General features: G+C 48.1%; 1 protein-coding gene across 16 annotated transcripts in view; it reads right to left on the bottom strand.

Annotated features, from left to right (window-relative positions):
* Positions 1–20,853, bottom strand: part of PRRC2B (proline rich coiled-coil 2B) — an 84,415-nt gene that overhangs the window by 23,180 nt on the left and 40,382 nt on the right. For 10 of the 16 annotated variants that reach the window (XM_024999593.2, XM_024999601.2, XM_024999598.2 and 7 more), the window contains 8 exons: positions 20,437–20,558; positions 19,860–20,002; positions 16,166–16,256; positions 13,669–13,861; positions 9,365–9,683; positions 7,613–7,806; positions 5,059–5,254; positions 463–679 (listed from right to left, as the gene is read on the bottom strand). In XM_024999593.2, coding sequence (XP_024855361.1) covers positions 463–679; positions 5,059–5,254; positions 7,613–7,806; positions 9,365–9,683; positions 13,669–13,861; positions 16,166–16,256; positions 19,860–20,002; positions 20,437–20,558 — 1,475 coding nt within the window. The remainder of the gene's footprint in view (positions 1–462; positions 680–5,058; positions 5,255–7,612; positions 7,807–9,364; positions 9,684–13,668; positions 13,862–16,165; positions 16,257–19,859; positions 20,003–20,436; positions 20,559–20,853) is intronic. The other 6 variants (XM_024999595.2, XM_024999599.2, XM_024999606.2 and 3 more) reach the window with 2 other exon arrangements.

The raw sequence follows: 20,853 nt of genomic DNA, 5'->3' as shown, positions 1-20,853 counted from the left end.
GGCCATGGGCTGGTGGCAGCCCCTGGAGTCCAGAGTGATGATCAGTGGCTGGCGGACTCCATGAACAGCTGGGCATCCTCTGGTTCAAACACGCTGGAGCCGGGAAGTCCGAGAAGAGTCTGGGGTGCTGGGCTGGCAGAGCCAGCTCACCTTACTTTCACAGGAAGGAGTCATAACACATGTGCTCAACCCCACCCCGTGGCCCTGGCCCAAGGTTCTGTGGGATTTGCCTCTGACCCCAGGATTCCTCCTGGGCCTTCAGTCACCATTGGAGCCTCTCACATGAAAGCACCCAGCCATCCTCATCTCACTCTCCTTTCCCAGAGCACACTGGTCCCTCCCAAGGCGCCCCTTCCCTGAGGGCGGTGTCTCCTGAGACAGGGCCTCCTCCCAGAGCCCATCTCACTGAGGACCAAGATTCCTCCTTCAGCTGCAGGGCAGCAGGACCAAGCGTCGCCTCACCTGACATGCATGTCCATGGCCATATTGTCGCTGGATTTCGGATGGGGCAGCGAGTAGCCCTTGCTCTGCAACGCCATGTAACCCTCAGGGCTCCACACGGGGGCAGGGTCAATGGCGGTCACCTTCCTTTCTGGCAGCGGGGGCACACAGCTCTGGTCCTCAGAGCGACAGCCAGTCCCACTGAGGGAATCCGGGGGCATTATGGGTTTCATCAATCCTGAAGAAGGCAAACAGCTAATCGGTCACCTCGTTCAGCAAGCCATGGGTCGCCTACAGGCCCAGAGGAGACAAGCTGCCCCGACTATCACGCGGATGCAGCATCCCACCTGCTTCACGTCATCTGATCACAGAACCTCTGAAAGCACACAGGCACACCATCTGAAAGGCCTGTTCAAAGACCCTGGAGGTCCAATCTTAGTTCCTGATGAACAGCGCCTATGTTGAAGGATATGAAAAACTGGCAAATGGAAACAGGACACAACCAACTAGAGAGCTCATGTCTGGCGGCAGAAAGCTAAGGGGCCAGGCAGCCAGCAGCGGGAGATGACAAGGGTCTCCTGCACAGACACAGGGAAGATGGGCTATGCTCCAGGAAGCCTACACGCACCAAGGAGCCAGAGTCTGCCTGCTTCCAAACCCTGCAAGATTCAGAAAGGGCTCTGGATTTCAGTTCTGCTTGTTTCTGCCCCTGAGCTTATAGTGATAATCCACATTCTCTCCAGGGAAGGGAAGAAGGGGACACACAGATGACACTCAACTCTTAACTGGCCCGAGGAGACAGGGATAAGCTGACATCTTGGTCCAATGAGATACAAACCAGCCTGGGAGACGGCACCCCCTCATTAGGGCCCCTCTGTCCACTTCTACCAGATGGGATGCTGTAGATGACATTAAAGGCCTCCCATTGGGCCAGAGTCTGTGTAGAAAAGAGGATCTGATTTTTCAAATATTTCACAAAGCTAATTACTGGGCCAGTTTTTTTTGTGCCCATTTTTCAAGCTGAGATAATCTGATCAGGAAAATGATTCTGCATCAGGCTAGTGATTTTATACTTTCTTTCAGCTGTGGATGCTTTGTCCAAAGGTTACCAATATACGACTCCGGCACAAAGGTAGTCTGAGTCATGTGGTCAAGGACCCTCTCTGGAATCCTAAAATTACACCCCGTTTACTAAGTATTGATCACAAGGTAGGCAGAACTGCTGAGCACTACACAGAACTATTTTTGGCAATATGGCAGCTCATATCACCTGAAGAAACCTCCTATCACAAAAACGCTGCACAAAACATGTTACACATTTCACTTGCAGAGCTCTGCTCCCCCAAACCAGGAAACCCCCAGGGAGCGGAAACCACAGCCATGGGCAAGAGCCATGGGCCAGAGGCACGAGCCAGGGCTCCTGAGAGGGGACCCAGGGACACATCTGTCAGATGTAGTAACCTACAGCTGTGCTCCTAAATACCACCCCCTCACCCCCCAACAAGAGATGGGGCTTCTCTGCACAAGGCAGAGAGTTACAGCTGAGGTGCTGCTTACACAAAGACCCTCAAAGGGCTATGCATTCAATTACAAGGCAGACCAGAAAAACCTCACACTCTTTAGGACAGGGAGATGACTGAGCTAGTGACCCGGCCAGGGTCAAGTCAAGGAAAACAGTCCCCAGTGAGGAATTCATGGCCACATGCCAGCTTTCACACAGGCTTGGGGGTAGTAGAGTGGAGTTCAGATTTACACCCCTAGAATTCTCCAAAAACTTCCTGAGTTACAATAAAGGTATTTCTAGGCTGGCAGATGAAAACACAGAGCCACCCTGGAGGGATACACTCTCAAATCAAGCTGCACCAAATCCCCAAGGTAAGAATAGCTCTGCTGGAAATGAACTTATGAGTCAAAACTCCCAGAACATTGCCGGGAAAGCATTCCACCACGACAAGTCCACAGCAAGTCCACAGGATCATGCACCGTCCCTAAGAACTTCAGAAAACAGATCAAAATGCTAAACACCAGAGAATTACGGTTTATATGATTAAAAGCAAATAAGAAGGAATTGAAAACTCACAAAAAATATAAGACACAAGAAAAAAAAAAGATTTGAGAGAAAAAGTCTAGTGATAAAAATAGTCATGAAATTAAAAACCCACTGGACAGTAAAAAATAAAAACAGCAGATTAGGCACAGCTGGAGAGAACAAGGAATTAGAGAATAATTCTAAGCATTTTCCCAGAAGGTACCACAAAAATCAGCTCTCATGTATTCAGGAGACCTGGAGGCAAAGTGAGAAGAATCATGATGATGCAGGCATTTGTACAGCACAATCAGTACAAATAATCTAAGTGGGTGACATAGGAAGAAAGGATACAAAGAATGAAAAAAGGCAAATAGTTAACATGATAATTAGAAGAGAAACTCCCAGAAGTGATGAAAGCAATACAACCTTAGATTTGAGCACTATGAGTTTTAAGTAGAATAAAGTAAGGATAGATATAGATATATACCTAGACACAGCATTTTGAGAAAGAACTACAGGAGACCAAAGACAAAGAGATCTTAAAGCAACACAAACCAGACACAGGAGCCAGAAGAAAAGGAATACTATCTTCACAGTCCTAAAAGAAAGTAACTGCAAACTTAGAGTTCTATACCCAGCTACACTATCGTTTAAGAGAAAGGCTGCCATAGATGAAAAATAGTGCTCAGTTGTGTTGAACTCTTTGTAACCCATGGACTGTAGCCAGTCAGGTTCCTCTGTCTATGGGATTTCACAGGCAAGAATACTGAGGTGGGGTACCATTTTCTCTTCCAGGGGATCTTCTAGACCCAGGTTTGGAACCCATGTCTCCTGCACTGGCAGGCAAATTCTCTACCACTAGTGCCACCTGGGAAGCCCCATGTGAAGAATATGTATCGCCAAAAAACTTTCGTAGAGGCCTTGACAAAATGTATGTTCTGAAAAAATAAATGGAGCTCAGATGGAAGGATAAGCAGCAAAGACACTAGTAAACATATAGACAGATCTGAACAAGCATAGATTGAATAAAACAACAAAGATAATAATTTCGCAAGCATCAAAACAAGGGAAGAATTAAAATTCCAGGGAAAAATTAAAAGACTCCTGAATTAGAGCTCAGGTTCAGGGTAATCTGATTAGCCTTTGTTAAGTCAAGGGTGCGTGTTAGAATTTAACCTAACCACTCACAGTAGAAACAGAATGCAGAAGGAAAACAAAAGGAATCGGAAAACTTGACACCTATGCCCCCAATCTAAAGGGAACAACTTTGGTAACTACAGTCACAGTTTTACCCACTCAATGTGGGTAAAACCAGACACATCTTAAACATACAAAGATATTCTCCTCCACAAAGGGCTCAGGCTGACAATAAAAAGTTGGGGTAGAAAGATACCACACAAATACTAATCAAAAGAAAACTGGAATGAAATTATCATCAGATCTGTTAAAGGTAGAAAACACAAGAAACAAAGGTGCGATGCGAAAATACAAGAAACAGGATGCAGTCACCCCAAGCCTACATGCTTCCAGATAGGTAAACCAAAAACTGACACATTTACAAGATTTGATAAATCCACAATCACGGTGGAAAATGTTCACACACCTCTAGAAACTGATCAAAGGGGTAAAAAGACTGTGATGATAGATATTCATACAGCACAGTCAGCAAGCACACTTGAATGGACCATGTCCAATAGGAGAATACTTCTTTTCAAGCCCCTGAGTGAAGTTTGATCTGCCACTTGTTAAAAATAAAGTTTTACTGAAAAGCAACCACACCCATTCACTTACTATTGTCTATAGCTGTTTTTGTTCTACAACAGCAAAACTGGAGTAGCAGTTCAAAGACTAAAATATTTATTATCTGGTATTAATGGAAAAAAATTTTGACTGCTGGTCTATATCATACAGACCATGATATATGACCAAAAGGCAGCCACAGTAGAAATTAACAACATATGGATGATATTAAAACTCTGTATTTGGAAATTTTACAATATACCATTAAAAATCACTCAAAATCAGACTAATATTTAAAACTGTACAGTAATAAAAATGTTATTTTAAAACTCAATGGCTCATAAACTCAGGTGAGACGTAAATACATCAGAAAACTCAGGAACTAGTGATCTAATTAAGCATCCAACATAATTGGAAAAAGAACAAAATAATTTCAGTGGAAATAATGGGGGGGACAGAAATTAATGAAATAAAAACCAAATAAAAGACAGGAATTAAGAACCTCAAAAGATACTTTTTAAAAAATGGCATTAAAAAAATGGCATTTGACAAACCTTGGGAAAGACTAATCAAGGAAAAGAGAGAACATAAAGAACACTCAAGAATGGAGCAGAGATATGAAAATTAACAAAGACAATTTATGATTCATAATCTTAGTCTCTTCCTAACAATTCTTTGTAGGAGGTACTATTACACCCTCATTTTGCAAACAAGGAGGTTATAACTCAGACTGGATATGTGACTTGCACAGAGGCCAGACTGGAATCCAGGTGGGGTCTGTCTACCTCCCAAGGCAACGCCCTTGCCCACACCACATACCCTGGCCTTCACTGCACCTTGGTGCTTACCTGAGGGATGCAGGGCCGAGGGGTAGAAATCCACTGGGGTCCGAGTGGGCGGGATCCGTGGGTCCATGTAGGAGGGCATCATCATCCACCTGGGGTCGAAGCCCAGCATCTGGGGGTGGTGCGGGTAGAAGGTGCGCTGCGGGTGGGACGGCGGAGGGTACACCGGCTGCCAGTGCTGCATCTTGTACAGCTGCTCCTGGCAGAGACAGAGACCTGGCTGCACAGGTGCCACGGAGCAGACAGGCTGCGCATGCCCGCATACACACGCTTCCAGGGAAAACCCACCCAGACAGAAGACCGGAGAGGGCAGGCCCCAGTGTACGCATGACCACGTTCAGGCCCAGGCCCTCTCCCAGGACGGATGCACAGTCATCCCGTCGTCACACAGGGCCCTTGGGCTCCTCCACTACACACGGTAGCTTGGGTGCTCACGCAGATCAAAGGCTCTCCTGGAGCTGACACGTGACCAGCACACCTCCCAGAGCACCTCTCCCCAATGCTCCTCCCCATCCCCAGCCCCCACTGTCCCTTCAATTCATTCTCCACACTCCGATACCCAGATCACGGCCAGAGTCCTCCTGGGTTCTCCACAGTTCTCCATCTAACAGCTGGGATCCCTGGGGCTACATGGGATCTATAGGGTCTTGACCCATCTGCCTCTCCAGCATCACCTCCCACTACTGCCCCAGCCTCCAGTCCACACACCTGCCTGCCTGCCTGCTTCAGGCCTTGGAAACACGCTGGGCCATCTGTTCCCTGGGCCCCACACCTGTTCACCCACAGCCTCCTTCAGGCTTCAGCTTAAAGAGCACGCCCCCGGGAAGCCTGCCACAAGCTCCAAGGAAGGGCAGGCGCCCCGCTCTCGGCTCTCACAGCACTGCTGTTTCTCCTGCGGTTGCCCCCCTCCCCTCTATCAGGGCATCACATGCCGAGTTCACTGCAGTCCACTCACCTCTGCCATCAGAGTTCACTGCATGAACGAACTAACACATCAAAAGAGTGTTAAAAATCAAGGACCTAGACCCAGTGAGGGTTCATTTCAGACCTGCTCCACAGCACCAGTGAGCCCCGGGGCTTTCCTCACAAGCGGACCCCAAACCAGCATCCTGGCCAGACACAGATACAGTCAAACAAGTGGGACAGCTGACCCAGCATGCCCTATCCCACCAGCCAGCAGGCTCAACTCCAGCCTGGGCTGGGTTCCCCGGATGGCTCGCCGGTGCTCCCAGCACCTCTTAGGAGCACTCGGCACTCAGTAAGCGGAGCTCTCTAGGGCTCTGCCCACAGCTCCTCCTCCTGTCTAAACCCCAGGTCCCCAGGGAAGCTGACCAGACAGTCCATTTGCCAGACTCCCTCAGGCTACTCTGGCACATTCAGGCTTTCTCCTGCTCTTCAGGAAGGATTTACCTGTCACTGCCCATCCCCACCCTCCCCAGAAGACTTCCCTAGAGCAGCTGTTACAACTGTGTCTGGCTGGAGTGACTCCAGAGATCTCTCCAGTGGGCAGTAAATCTTCACCAAGCCCAGGAGTCACTGCATGGTGCCTGCTCACAGTACAAAACTACAACAGCACAATGAATGTACCTAACTGTCTAGAACACAGGCCACGGTGGGCTTCTGGAATGCTTCCTAGGAGCCCAAGGGAAACAGGGTCTGGGGTGAAGGTTGTAAAGGCAACTTTAAAAAACTTCTGGGTAAAGGTGTAAAATTTGATCTGTTTCCCCAGGGCACCCGCATTTTGGAACATTTTCGATTACTAACAATAATTTACCAGACTTCCCTGGGGGCCCAGTGGTTAAGAATCCACCTTTCAATGCAGGGGACACAGATTTGATCCCTGGTCAGGGAACTAAGATCCCATATGCAACAGGGCACCTAAGCCCATACTCTGCAACCAGAGAAGCTGACATGCCACCACGAAGACTCAGCACAGCCAAAACAAAGAGAGAGACAACGTTTTAAGAACATTAATGGAACACCAATAAAGACACTACTGGACCACCGATAAACTAGTCTACAGGCATCGCAGACTCCTCACCACCACGCCGAGTCAGGGCTTCATTCCTTCCGCTTCACACTGACCTGTCCAAGGCCCACATGGCTAGATAAGCAGCACCGTTAGCACCAGAACCCAAAGCTGTTTGACGGAATCCTACAAGCCTCCGCCTTTAACTCAAAGCCAACATTCCTCTCCAGTGCTCACCACACAGCCCCCAGGCCTCTTCCTCCCAGAGAGGCTCCAGGGTGGGGCCGCCGTCAGTTTGAAGAGTGGCCACATTGTACACCTCTCAGTGAAAAAACCACTCAGACACCACCAGCCATTCCTTTCAATGCTAGCCAACAGGGTCCACAAACTACCAACAAAGGTTTTCATCCAGAGGATGAATTACCTGGAGAAATGAAAGGCCAGGGCTGATCTCCAAGGCCCCCACTCTCCATGTCCCTGCTGGCAACTGGGGTACAGGAGGGTGGGTGTCATCTGCTTTAATTGAAGGGGCCAGGGAGACGGAGGGGCGGGTCTGTTTACAATATGGGCTAAGCGTCTCCTGTTTACCTGCTGCTGCTGCTGCTGCTGGCGCTGGAATCTGGGAGGGAGTGACTTTTGGTACTTGTTGAATTCCTGTGCAGGGGAGCCAGCCTCCCGGGGCCCCTCCTCACTGCCGCCGCTCTGAGCCACTGCTGGAGGAGCTGTGGGGGCTTCTTCTGAAAACGTGCTGGCGGTCTCCTGGGCAGAGAACTCAGGGGAGCCTACAGAACAAGTAATTGGGGAGTGGCCAGGTCAGTTCATGAAAGCTTGGCTGAGTGAATATTTAATGGCAAATGCTTTTTCTTGTAGGCACATACTTTCCACTGCTAAACTATTTGCATCCCCAAACCCCAGCACTGGGCTAACACTTCCCATGCCCAAGCTCACAGCCTCCCCCTGGCCCCCATCACAGATTAGAAAACGAAGGGTGGAGAGATCAGATGAATTGCCTGAAGTCGCACGGTCGGCAGTAGAGCTGGGATACAATTCCAAGTGAGAGAGGGTCTATTAAAATGGACCCAGCGCAACAGAGTGGATGAGGCCTCAAAGGGAGCCCACGTGCCCCCACCTCCATCCATTTATGTGAGTCAGGCCAGCCAGGCAGCCCCTCTGAGGACGACAGCTGCAACTATCCCACGAGGCTTCTGTGAGCATTAACTGGGCCAGTCCACGGAGTGCACTTCAAATGGAATGCTCCCCACCATCTCCAAGACTGTGCCCCTTGGAATCCCCTGCTGTCTTCCCCATCCCAGCTTTGCATTCTTTTTTCCAGCTTTATTATAACTGACGTTTCCATTCTTAAGAAATCTACTGCAGAGAGCAAACACCAGTGCAAAGCCTGGAGGTAGGGCAGCGTTCCAGAGGACTGATGATGGGCAGGGGGCATATGGAAGAGCCGGGGACACATCCCACACCCAGGCCCACTCTACACCCTGCGGTCCACTCCCTGACTCTCTACTGCCCCCTCAGTAGGTCCCTGACACTGGGCCCAGGCTTCACCCAGACTTCAGTGACACAGCATTTACAGAAGGACCAGCATCTGAGTTCCTCGGCCAAAAGGGCGCTGATGACCACCAGGTCACTGGTACGCCCTCCATCTGAGAAGCTTTCAGCAACTAAAACTAACATCAGGCCCTTCTCTACTTTAGAGACTTTGTTTAAGTTCATTTAAGAAAGTCACAAAGAACATAACTGATCATATTATTAAAAACTAGAGCAAGAGACACCCTTCACCACTTAACACTGTTTGGTGTCTCTAGTGCAGCCACGTGATCCAGTCCTTTTAGGAATAACATCAGGGAAAATGTATTCTAAAAAGTGGGCAGGCTTCCTTCAGCGTCACAGAGAGTGCTGTGCTCCTACTGAGGTCCTCCGGCACCCACATCTCCTCTGCCAAGCAGTAGTGGTAACGAAGACAGTGCTTCGTTAGAAGCACCCGTGAGAAGGCGGGTGCTTCTGCATGTAGAAATGTGCCATGTGCTTCGTGACATCATCTCCCAGGACCCTGAGCACAGGAGGTGGGTACAAACTCTCCCCAACCCACTTCATGGGCGAGGAAAGTGGGAAGTCAGAGGGGAGCTGTCAGAGGGGAAGCACGTGGCCAGCTGGCTTCAGTGGTGAAAACAGGACGTGAACCCAGGCCCCTGATCCAGGCCTGAACTCTTAACAACTGGGATCCCTGTGTATCCAGCCATTGGCCACAGTTCATGCTAAGAAGCCAGGGAGATGCCCAGTGACACAGCCCTTGTTTCCAGGTCAGGGGCCAGGCTCACTGCTCACCTTTGTGGACGGCAGGGCCGTTCTCCTGGGGAGTCACCTTCTCAGCCCCCGGAGAGCGGGGAGCTTCCTTCTCCGCCTGCTTCTGGGCCTCGCTGGCCCGCTGAGCCTGCTTGCACTTCTGGTCAAGCTGCTTGAGTTTGGCAGCACAGGCAGCCAGCCTTTCCTCGCGCGCACGGCGCTCCTCCTCCTCCCGGCGCTTCCGGGCTCGCTCCACAGCCTCGGACATCTCAGACTGGACAAACTTCTGCCGCGGTGGGGGCTTGTCCTCTTTGTCCTCGGCAGACTGCTGCCGAAATACAGTGCCCATGGAGGATTTCTGCTGAGAGAAGACGGTCAGAGGATGTCACAACTCAGAGACAGGTCACCACCTGGAGGGGGTCAGCTCCCTTCTCAAGACCCTTGGGTACCTTCAAGAGGCCTATGGCAAGAGGACCTGAGCTTCGATCCTGTTCTGCCCTACACTGTATTTGGAAAGAGGGCTGGGCAAGCACCAACAGTCTAAACCCTAATTTCTCTTTTGGAAACTGTTGATAATCAAGGAAGCCCTCCGGGTTGTAAAGGTGCACGGAATCATTTGCAAACCTCTTAACACCATGACTGAAATGCAGGAAACACTCAAGAGAATAGGCACTCCGGCAGCCACCTCTGGGCACGCAAGGTCAGGGTATCCACTGCTAAAGAACAGGAGCAGAAAACCACATGCTCATCACTCCTCAGCCACAGAGCTGCCCTACTGCTCCTCCCACGAAAGCAGATGAACCTCTGGATACAAAGAGCCCCAAGACACCAGAACTCACACTCACACGTGAGGTTTCAAACTGATCAAATGTAAAAACGAAACAGCATCTCTAAAAACATCTCTTCAAGGTATTTTATCTACTTTTAAGTCTCAAGTTGATTGTTAAGTTACTAGACAACCAATAGGGTGCCAACGATGCAGTGTGAAAAGCTCTCCATTCTGGGAAGATTTCTTACTGATTTGCAGGAAGAGAGGCTGCAGGCAGAATATGCAGCAGTCCAAAGGATGGGCTGGGTCCCTGGACCCCAGCCGCTGGAAGTCTAATGACATACAACTGGCAGAAAAACAGCAACTTCTTGTTTTGAGGGATAGTTACACAGATGAATGTAACTGTTGAAAAGTCATCAGACATATAAAACCAAGATCTGTTGTGTCTTTTCTTGTATTTTAATTGTCATCGTTCAGTTGCTAAGTCTTGTACGACTCTTCTGCAACCCCATGGACTATAAGGTTCAAGAGAAAGGCTGCCTCAGGTTTAAAATAGTGCTCAGTTGCTCAGTTGTGTCTGATTCCTTGTTACCCCATGGACTGTAGCCCGCCAGGCTCCTCTGTCCACAGGACTTCCCAAGCAAGAGTACTGGTGTGAGTTGCTATTTCCTTCTCCACAGGACAGTCCTGACCCAGGAATTGAACCCATGTCTCCTGCACTGGCAGGCAGGTTCTATACCACTGAGAAGCCAGGGAAGCCCTTTATGTAAATTACACCTCCATAAAAGCAGTAAGTAGCAGTGACAGTAGAGAGTGATTTTTCTTCTAAAAACTAACTTCTTATAATCCAGAGACAATTACTACAAGATTATAAATGTCTAATTTAGAAGCACAAAGGTACTTTTTACATAATCTAATTGGGGCCAAGTGTGCACTCTCCTTTTACTTTGCCCCGACCACTGCCATCTGTCCAGGCACTGTAATAGCCGTGTACTATCTCACCTCTAGTCTTCACCAGGACACATCTCACCCCCTGATGCTCAGGACACCTGGATGATCCCTAAGGCGTACCCCTGATTATTCCCTTCACAATTTCCCAGAAATTAAATACCATCAAAGGGTATGTGCATCTCATCAAAACTATACATATGCCTTTCAAAACTGCCGGAAGTGAGCTATCATTTTATAAACTAAATATTCTGCAAAACATTTAAGCTGTGACAATCTTTTCAGAAATTTGGATTCATGAAATGATAAGAGATTTTATCTTTGTTGACTCTAGATAATAATAAAAACACTCAAGATAATTCAGGGTTGTTATGAGCAGATCAAAGTAAAAAGAACCTTCTTTTGAATACTGAGCAACCCCAATATAAGGATGAAATCTGGGTTAATCGCAAGATAATTCCTAAGAGCTGTACTGAGTCTGTTTTCATTCTTGTGTCCCCTGTATGAGCACAATGCCTAGCAAGAGATGATATGTGCTCAGCACAAAAGACTCAAGATAACGGGTATTTTCACTTTAGAGGAAGACGTGGAAGTCCTTTAAACAGCACAGGGCACTGGAAATGGCAAGGCTGCCAGTCTGTTTAAATGAATGCCTCCCCTCCGCAGCTCACCCTTCCTGCTCAGTTCCATCCCAGAGTCAGGCAATGCAGCAGCGCCAGGCCTGCGCCCAGGGGGTCAGACAGCTCAGAGCAGGGTCAGAACCTAGGCAGCTGAGCAGGGTGTCCACATGGAGGTGTGGCTGATGAGGAAGGTGGAGCCCAATCAAGTGGGAGGAGGAAGGAACTTCTAGAAGAGATGGTTCAGCAGGGAATTCAGGGTCTCTGGGAGAGGGGCTGACATCTGAGGAGCTGAGGAGGGCACCTGTGCAAGGGACAGGGTGAGGGTAGAAACAGGAAGACTAGGGAGACAACGGAAAACAGCCAGAATGAAGTGTGTGTGTGTGTGTGTGTCTCACATACATACATTCCCCAACTCCATGTGTATGTGTCTGTGTGTGTGTCTCTCTCACGTACATACACTTCCCAACTATCCACGGAAAAGGCCAGAAGCAGCAGCACTCCTGGTGCCCACATACTGATTTATAAGTGTCATTAAAGGCTGACTCCAAAGCTAGATAAGGACAAAATGAGCTTGGAAAAGCTTATTCTACCAGAAAGCAAGGAATCCCTCAAAAAAAGAATGGAGACAGTGAAAAGCACCCGGCTGCCAGCCTGAAGCCCCCAAACCAAAGAAAACCTGAACATCCACAGAAACAATATAATTAAAAATTTGATGAGAAACTGGATATTCATAGTCTTAAAGTAACTAGCCACAAAACTGCTATCAATTACGAATCTGTGGTGCATGTAAAAGCTCGATGTTGTGAAACCCAGTAGCCAGCACCTCAATCCTGAGATTAAAGTAAGGCTGTCACAGCAGGCAGAGAGGGACCAGGGTCACCCAGGCGGGAGCAATGAGAACAGTCAGTGCCAATTCTGAGAGACTCTAGCCAAAAAAGGGAAGCCTTGAACCCCACCATGAGGAAGCTCCAGACAAACGGCACACTGCACAAAGCAGTTGGTTTCTGATCTTCCAGAGCGTCAACCTCAGGAAAGCGGAGCAGAGGCTGAGGGTCCACTTCACACTGAAGAACACCTGACCCTGACCCAGATTCCTCTGCACCAAGACCATCAACTGGGCAGTGGGGGCAGTGGGATGGAGTCTGCCGACGAGGTGGCAGTGGTACGTCAACGCGAGCTTCCTGGATCCGACTGTGCTGACCTAAGAAGCATTCATTGTATGGTGGAGCCTGATCAGACTAGCAACTTACTCTTCAAACGGCTCAGGAAAAAATATTCTTTGCATTACACCAACTTTTCTGTAAGTTTGTGACTGTTCTCAAAATCTTAAAAGAATAATTTTTAACTTTAAAAAAAAATAAAAAGAGGGACTTCCCTGGAGGTCCAGTTGTTAAGACTGCGCTTCCAACGCAGGGGGCCCGAGTTCAATCTCTGGGCAGGGAACTAGATCCCACATGCTGCACAGTGCGGTCAAAAAAAAACAAAAAGGGAGGGAGGGTCAAGAGGGAGGGGACATATCATACCTATGGCTGATTCATGTTAATGTAGGGCAGAAACCAAGACAATACTGTAAAGCAAATATCCTCCAATTTAAAATAGCTTAGAAAAAGAGAGAGAGAAATGTCTGCTTAGACTTTTTCAGAAAACCAACCAGACTACTGAACTCAGTGAAACCTAACTGAATGTCCATCTGAAAGAGTGAGACTCTGGCTGTAGTGACCAGGGACACACCACATCGAGTCCCCAAGCCAGCCACCACTCAGTGTTCTCTGAGCTGGCTGAGACTCCCCCTGCAGCCCCCACGCACGGTGGGCTCCTGAAACCTCCCTGGCTCCATCCCCTCCTGTTCACTGTAAATGCATAGAACAGCCTTTCAGGTGACCTGCTGGAGTCTCTGCCTTGGATCTCTAGTCAGCTGAACTTGGAAACGGCTTGTGTATGCGCACACGAACATCCATGTCCCCCAGCCAAACGGGCACAGGACTCCTCCCCCGCAGTGCCCACGGTACCTGGTAGTCAGGGCCTGACGCCCAGCTGTGCAGCTTCCTGGAAGGCGGCTGAGGTTCCGGCACCTTCCGGACGACACGGGTCACGCCTCCTGTTTCACTCCAGTCTTTTCCTTCCTCTTGGGTGCGCTTGGCATCAGCACTGTCTGCAGAGCTCAAGGATAACTGCCGCTGCCTCCTGGGGTCCCAACTGTTCCTAGGACAAACCGTGAAGACTTGGTTTTCCTGGTTGGCCCAGGCATGGTCTCATCAGACCATTAGCAATTCGAAAGTTAGCTTCTACAAACTGATTTCCTTCATAAAAGACCCACGGCGCACCCACCCAGAGCACCTACACCAGCACCCATTTTACCAAGTCAGTCTTAAAGACACAGCTCCAGTCAGGATGCCTCACACCCATTACTTCATCTACTGCAAAAAAAACAAAAACAAAAACGCCTCTACTTCCTCCATTTTAAAGAGCTGGTCACTGAGTCTCTGGGAAGTTGGGGAGCTGTTCACAAGAAAGAGCTAACAGAGTTGAACCCAGGCCTCCCACTGCAGGCCCTTCTGTCTATGCCAAAGCCCCGTCCCAGGACTGAACAAATGCTCCTCACGACAGCAGAAGGCTCACTAAGTGATACATTACAAAGAGCAGGAGGAGCAACGCACACACTGGATAGAGGAGGAGGAGACAGATGCCAGCAGAGGCTCCGGGAAGGCTTGCTGAGTGGTGCTCACCTTTACACGCTGTGGTGCAAACAAAGGCTCTGTGACAAAACACGTGTGCATCTACTCACACCTCTGCTAGTGCAGAAGTGGTGCCCAAAAGCCCAGGGGGAGCACAGAGAAAGCCAGGGAGTCAGGCCTGGCTAATACACGTGCTCCTGCAAGCACACACACACATGCACAGACGCTCTGGAGGTGGAGGGAGATGAGGCAGGTGAGGAGAGTCAGAAGACCAGAGACAGAGCAACAACTGCCGGTGCCTCCTGACGGCAAGCCGAGGTGTAGGGCCAACAAAAGGTTCCGGATCTGCCAGGAAAGACCCAAGTCTATCAAAGACGATGACTAAACCACAGGGTGACGGTGACAGGGAAGGAGGGACAGGCCGGCCAGCCTCTGGATGCTGCGTGAAAGAAAGGATGCAGGTCCCAGTGTTCCCAGAGACAGTGAACAGGAAGGGATGGAGCCAGGGAGGTTTCGGGAGTCCATCGCGTGTGGGGGCTGCAGGAGGAGTCTCAGCCAGCTCAGAGAACACTGAGTGGTGGCCGGCTTGGGGACTCAATGTGGTGTGTCCCTGGTCACTACAGCCAGAGTCTCACTCTCTCAGATGGACAGTCAGGTCACATCAATTCAGAGAGAGGAACGGAGTGGCCTGCTGCTCCAATGAATCTACAGGGCTTCACATTTCCACTGATTTAAATTCTGGATCACATCTCCTTCTGAGCTTAGTTCCAAAAACTGACCCATAGATATTTCTTTCCCAAGGGCATCCAAAGCTTCAGTTGAAATCAAGCAGCATTAAAATAAATTACAGAAGCCTCAATTAGCTAACTGCCTGTGTGCCAGCTGAGGAAGAGTGACAGAAGAGCGTTACCAGCTCCCTGCAGAAGAGGAGCCATGAAGCCGAAGATGACACAACAAGACTTGCAGACCCACTACATAAACATTCAATTACTGACAGTAAAACAGACAAAGGGAAAAAATACCAAAACACTACTATCTAAGCAATATAAACCAGTACTCACATTTTAACAGAAAGCACAGTAAGTCTAACAGATATATATACAAAGGAAACAGGCAATTCCATACAAAGAGAAGCATCCACATTTGCCAATACTGGGGTGCTGGTGGGGTGGGGATGCAAATTAAAGCGACCATAGGTACTACTTTAAAAGTACAAGCCCATGCTACTGGTATTCTGCTAAAAACTAGACTGGCTAGACTACAATTTAAGTATTTTCCAAATGGTATTGGGAGCAAGCATCAATCCAATGAAATGATCCAAAAAAAGAGAGAGAAAAGATTCAAGTTGTCAAATATGCTTAGGCTACGTGGCATACCCCACTTTCGGCTCCCCCCCGCACGCCCAGATCCCCAGCAGGCTGTAGCACGCACATCCTAGGCTCTGGGCACCCTTGGAGTAGAGCTGAACCCAGGCGGTTTCCCAAGTCTGCTTGGCCAGAGAAGCCTTTAGGGGCACCACACACTCATGGCAGTCTGCAGAACAGTCAGTCTACAAGACACACTTGGGAAAAACGCGGGCACGGTGGCTAAACAGCTAGGACTCAGCCACCCACGCCTGGTGACCACCCTGGCTCCCCGCCCCCAAACAGCTGTCCTTCCATCTGCAAAATGGAAACGGTGTCTGGCCACGTGAGGTCGCCGGGGTGATCAGGACATGCAAAGCGCACGGGAGCTCTGAGAACACCAGTGCACAAACATCTGTAAAGTGTCACATGCCCCCCTCAACCCCCGCCACCGGGAGCGGTGCTGTGAGCAGGGATGGCGCCCTTACCACTTTGGCCTGCCGTCCTTCAACACTTCCTCCTCCTCCTCATCATCACTGAACTTCAGCTTCTCGGAGTAGTCCACTTCTTCATGGAGGCCTGCAACAGGAGGAGGGCCAGCAAGAAGGAGACAAGATGCACATCCCAACAGTGGGAAGAGCACCGCTGGGGGCGGGGGGAGCACTGCCTCCAGGCAGGAAGGGCGCCAGCCCACCTGGCTAAGGGGCACCCCCGGCTGCCACCACCAGAACACACACTGCAGAGAGAAGTGGAGGACACAGACCAAGACCCCACGCTCCCAATGCAGGGGCCCAGGCCTGACCCCTGCTCAGGGATCTGGATCCCACAACTAACACGTGATGCAGCCAAATAAACACATATCATATTAAAACAAATACAAGTGACCATATGTAAAATAGATAGCCAACGGGAATTTGCCGTCTGGCTCAGGAAACTCAAACAGGGGCTCTGTATCAACCTAGAGCGGGGGGGATGGGGAGAGAGAGAGGGAGGTTCAAAAGAGAGGAGCTTTATGTACACCTATGGCTGACTCATGTTGAAGATTGACAGAAAACAACAAAATTCTGTAAATCAATTATCCTTCAATTAAAAAATAAATAAATTAAACAAACAACACCAACAAAAATACAAGCGAAAGACAGTACTGGCTTTGGTCACAGCACAGTAGCCTCCCTGGTTAAATTAATGCTGTTAAGAGAACAGTCCTTAAATCTGTGCAGACCAAGTTTTCTGCAAGTGTGTTAGAAGGTGAGGAGTGAGCAGAAGCAGGTAGAAACCAGCCAGGAGGCCTCCCCGCCAACACACACTCCCGAGAGGTGAGATCTGAGAGTGGCTGCTTCGCCCCAGGGCCTTCCCCAACCCGAGTGGCTCAGGCGGCAGAACGTGTCCATCAACTGATGAGCAAGTACACAAAATGCGGCAGATGCACACAATGGAACAGGATTTGGCCATATTCAAAAAAAAAAAGTTCACACACACGCTACAACATGATGACCCCTGAAGACATCATGCTGAGTGATGGAGCCAGGTGTGAAAGGCCTCATAGCCTACTGTGAGACTCCATTTGTACAAAACATCCAAAACACGTAAATCCACAGACAGAAAGTAGATGGTGCTTGCCAGAGGCTGTGTGTGGAGGGAGGGGTCACTGGGAGTGAGTGCTCATGGGTATGGGGCTTCTTCTGTGGGTGATGGAAATATTCTGGAATTCAACAGTGGGGATGACTGCACAAACTTGTTAATATACTAATAATCTCTGAATGGTAGACTTTAAGGGGGCAAATTTTATATAATATGAAAATCTGTCACATGAATTATATCACTGAAAAAAGGGATGTGACAAAAAGCCCAATCCAGTTAGAGTTAGATCTGACAACAAAGCAAGTATGATCACATACCATCTCCCAGAGCCTCGCGCTGCATACAGACACAAGTGGGCTGAAGGGTGTGGGTGCAAAAACACAGCACGACAGCAATAAATACCGTCAGAACAATGATCTGACACTGGGCGAAACAGACTCCAAGCAAGAAGTGTTAGGAGAGATGAAGAGTACGTGAAAACAATATAAACGGTCAGCACATCAGTCATAAAAATAAAAAATGTGTGGAACAGCTTCAAAATAAATGAAGCAAAAACTGACAGAATTAAAGGGAGAAACAGATAAATCTGCAATTGTAGTCGACAGTCTAATACCTTACTTTCAGTAACGATAGAACTAGACAAAAATGTTATGAACAACACTACCAACCACCCTGACTAAACTGATACATAGAGAATGTGATATCCAACTATCGAATACACTCTTTTCAAATGCACTTGGACTATTCACCAAAACAGACCACGTATCTTAGTGATAAAACTAGTCTTAATAAACTGGAAAGAATGGAAATCACACAGAATATGTCCTTGTGACTACAATGGAATTAAATGAGAAATCTAGGAAGTTCCAATTAAAATGATCAGTGAACTAGAAAATAATCAAAACAATGGAGAAAACTAAAGCCAAAAGCTTTTTGTAAAGATGAGTAAAACTAATGAGCTCTTGGCAGAAGTGAACAAGAGAAAAAAATACAAATTACCTAATTATCAGGGATGAAAAAGAGTGATATCTATATCATTACAAATCTTACATACATCATTTTTTTAAAAAAAGATTCTAAAATTATATGAAAATGGACTTAGAAGAGTAAAATAACCTTAAAAATAAACAAAGCTGGGAAACTTACACTAACTTACTACAGAGCTACAGTGTGGTATTGCATAAGGATGAATAAATAGAACAGGGTCCAGAATTAGGCCCACACTTATGTGATCAATCAACTGTTGGCAAAGGTGTCAAAGCAATGCCACAGGGAAAGAGGAGTCTTGTCACAAATGGTGTAGAACAACTGGGTATCCTGTTGGATTAAAATGAACCCTGACTCCCATCTCACACCATATACAAATTAATACATGGACCACACATCTAAAAATCAGTGTTAAAATTATAAAACATAAGGGAGTTTCTTTGCCACCAGGAGGGACAAAGATTTTTATAAAAGACACAATAAACCATAAAAAACACAAATTTATAAGTTAAACTTCACCAAAATTTAAAACTTCTGCTAATCAAAACGCAGTGCTGAGAAAATGGATCAAAACTTTTGTGAAATGTTAAGTCTCCAAGGATGTGTATCTGAACACTCAAAAAAGATACCAGTAGCCAAATCGGCATGAAAACGAGTGTATGATTACTCATCAGCAAGATGCAAATTAAAAGCACAATGAGCTAACGCTACACACCCACTGGAATGGCTAAAATTAAAGAGATGAACATCAGAGCACTGTAAGGATGCAGAGCCAAATTCTCAGAACTGCCGCTGGAGTGCACACCAGCCACCACGGAGGTCTGCGTGCTTCTGACAAACCTAATCACACACCTCCTCTTTAACCAACGACTCCACTACTGGATATTAACTCAAGAGAAAGGACAACAGCATCCATAATAAACTTTCGGGCAAATTACAGGATTTGATACAATGACACATACCTCAGTAATTAAAAGCAACCACGGACATATGTAATAACATTGATGGATCTCACAAACCTTACAGCTGAAGGAAAGCTGCACCACTCCACCCATCTGCAGTTAGGATTCATCAGAAGGGGGAGGCCTTGGGCAGAGTCAGGAGGAAGACTGGCTGGGAAGGGACAAGTGAGCACTGTGTCTTGACGTGGCTGTGCTGCTCAAGCACATGGGTTTACCAAAACTGTACAACTAAATGTGTGCCTTTTACTTGGAAACAAACATCCAAAAGAATTTTTAAAGAAAATAATCAGATCAGGAGTGTGGGTGATTATGAGAATGAAGAATGTTGGAACTTGCTGAAATGCAGTGACAGGGCACTGTGTGGGGCTCATCACACTCCTGTTTTAACTCTTTCATTACAAAAACTCTTTCTCCCTCCAAGAGTAAGATGAAAGACCAAGACGGACAACGTGGCTGCGTGAGGAAGCAACTGCTGGTAAGGGTACCAGCAAGGACCTCTCAGGGCCCAAGGCTGTCTGCTGCCCCTGCCCTCAGGGGTCCCCGTAGACTCTGTCACAGGAACTGCCAACCTTGGCAAGAAGCAGAAACAAGAGTGCAATCCCCGCCTGCTGAACCGCCAGTCGAGAGCCCACAGGCAAATGCCACCACCCACCTGCCCAGCCATCGTCGGCGTCAGTGTCCAGGTCATCGAGGCCCTTCAGGTTTTCTGCATTGACGATGGTGGGTCGTGGCACCCGCTCCACCAGCGGCCTCAGTGGACGGATCGGGCGGCTCACTCCCAGTCTATTTTCTTTTCTGATGACAGAGAGAAGGGTAAAGACGCTGGGCTGGTGTCAAATACACAGATGGAAGCAAACCCAAATACTTCTCCAAAACTACATCCCTCACTGCAAAGGTTCACGTGTGCCCTTGATATTATAATCCTCCCCTTTTTAAAGAACATATAATCAACAAATACATCCCCAAGAGAAGTTCTGCTTCATTTTACAGTTTTAGATGCTCGGTGTTAAATCTACGGTGACAGCAATAAACAACTATCAGGAACCTGAACTCACAACCCCTCCTCTCGTTTTGCCCCAGAGGCCAGCCCTCCCACACACCCTGGAGTATCAGGTGGGTCTCTAGCTTCTGAGGTCTCAAAGCACTTTCCTATGTAAACCCACTGTACTGTCCCAATATCGCCAACCAGGGTGACTTCTACATCCGTGACTACAATGCAATGGCCTTACCCGTCTTGGTCATTCATCTGGAACTGTCTAAAAGGAACACGGGGTTCAAGACGGAGCTGAGGAAGGGGAAAAGATCCTCGTTCCACTGTACCCTGGTTCTCTGATGACTGTGGCGAACACATCTGAAACATAACATCAATGAACAGGGTTTTCCAGTAATGGCCCAGAGTCTAAGTTCCACTGGCACCAGAATTTGTTCTGGCAAATGGGAAACAGAAACAGTAAAGTCTTGGGGTTTCCCAATTAATCCTATCACCATCTCCCCCATTTTTCCTGCCATCAGTACACAAATCTGGGGACTTGTGTCTTGGGGAATACCTGCCTCTCCTTCTTCTAAAAGAACCAAGGTTAAGATAACATCCGCATCACCAGGGAAAGAAGCCAGAGGCCCTTAAAATTTGAAACAGGGGGAATGAA

Source organism: Bos taurus, chromosome 11 (genome assembly GCF_002263795.3).
Source record: "Bos taurus isolate L1 Dominette 01449 registration number 42190680 breed Hereford chromosome 11, ARS-UCD2.0, whole genome shotgun sequence".
In the NCBI taxonomy this organism is placed as follows: domain Eukaryota; kingdom Metazoa; phylum Chordata; class Mammalia; order Artiodactyla; family Bovidae; genus Bos; species Bos taurus.
The sequence above is the reverse complement of the archived record's forward strand: the minus strand, read 5'-3'. Positions and strand labels throughout refer to the sequence as shown.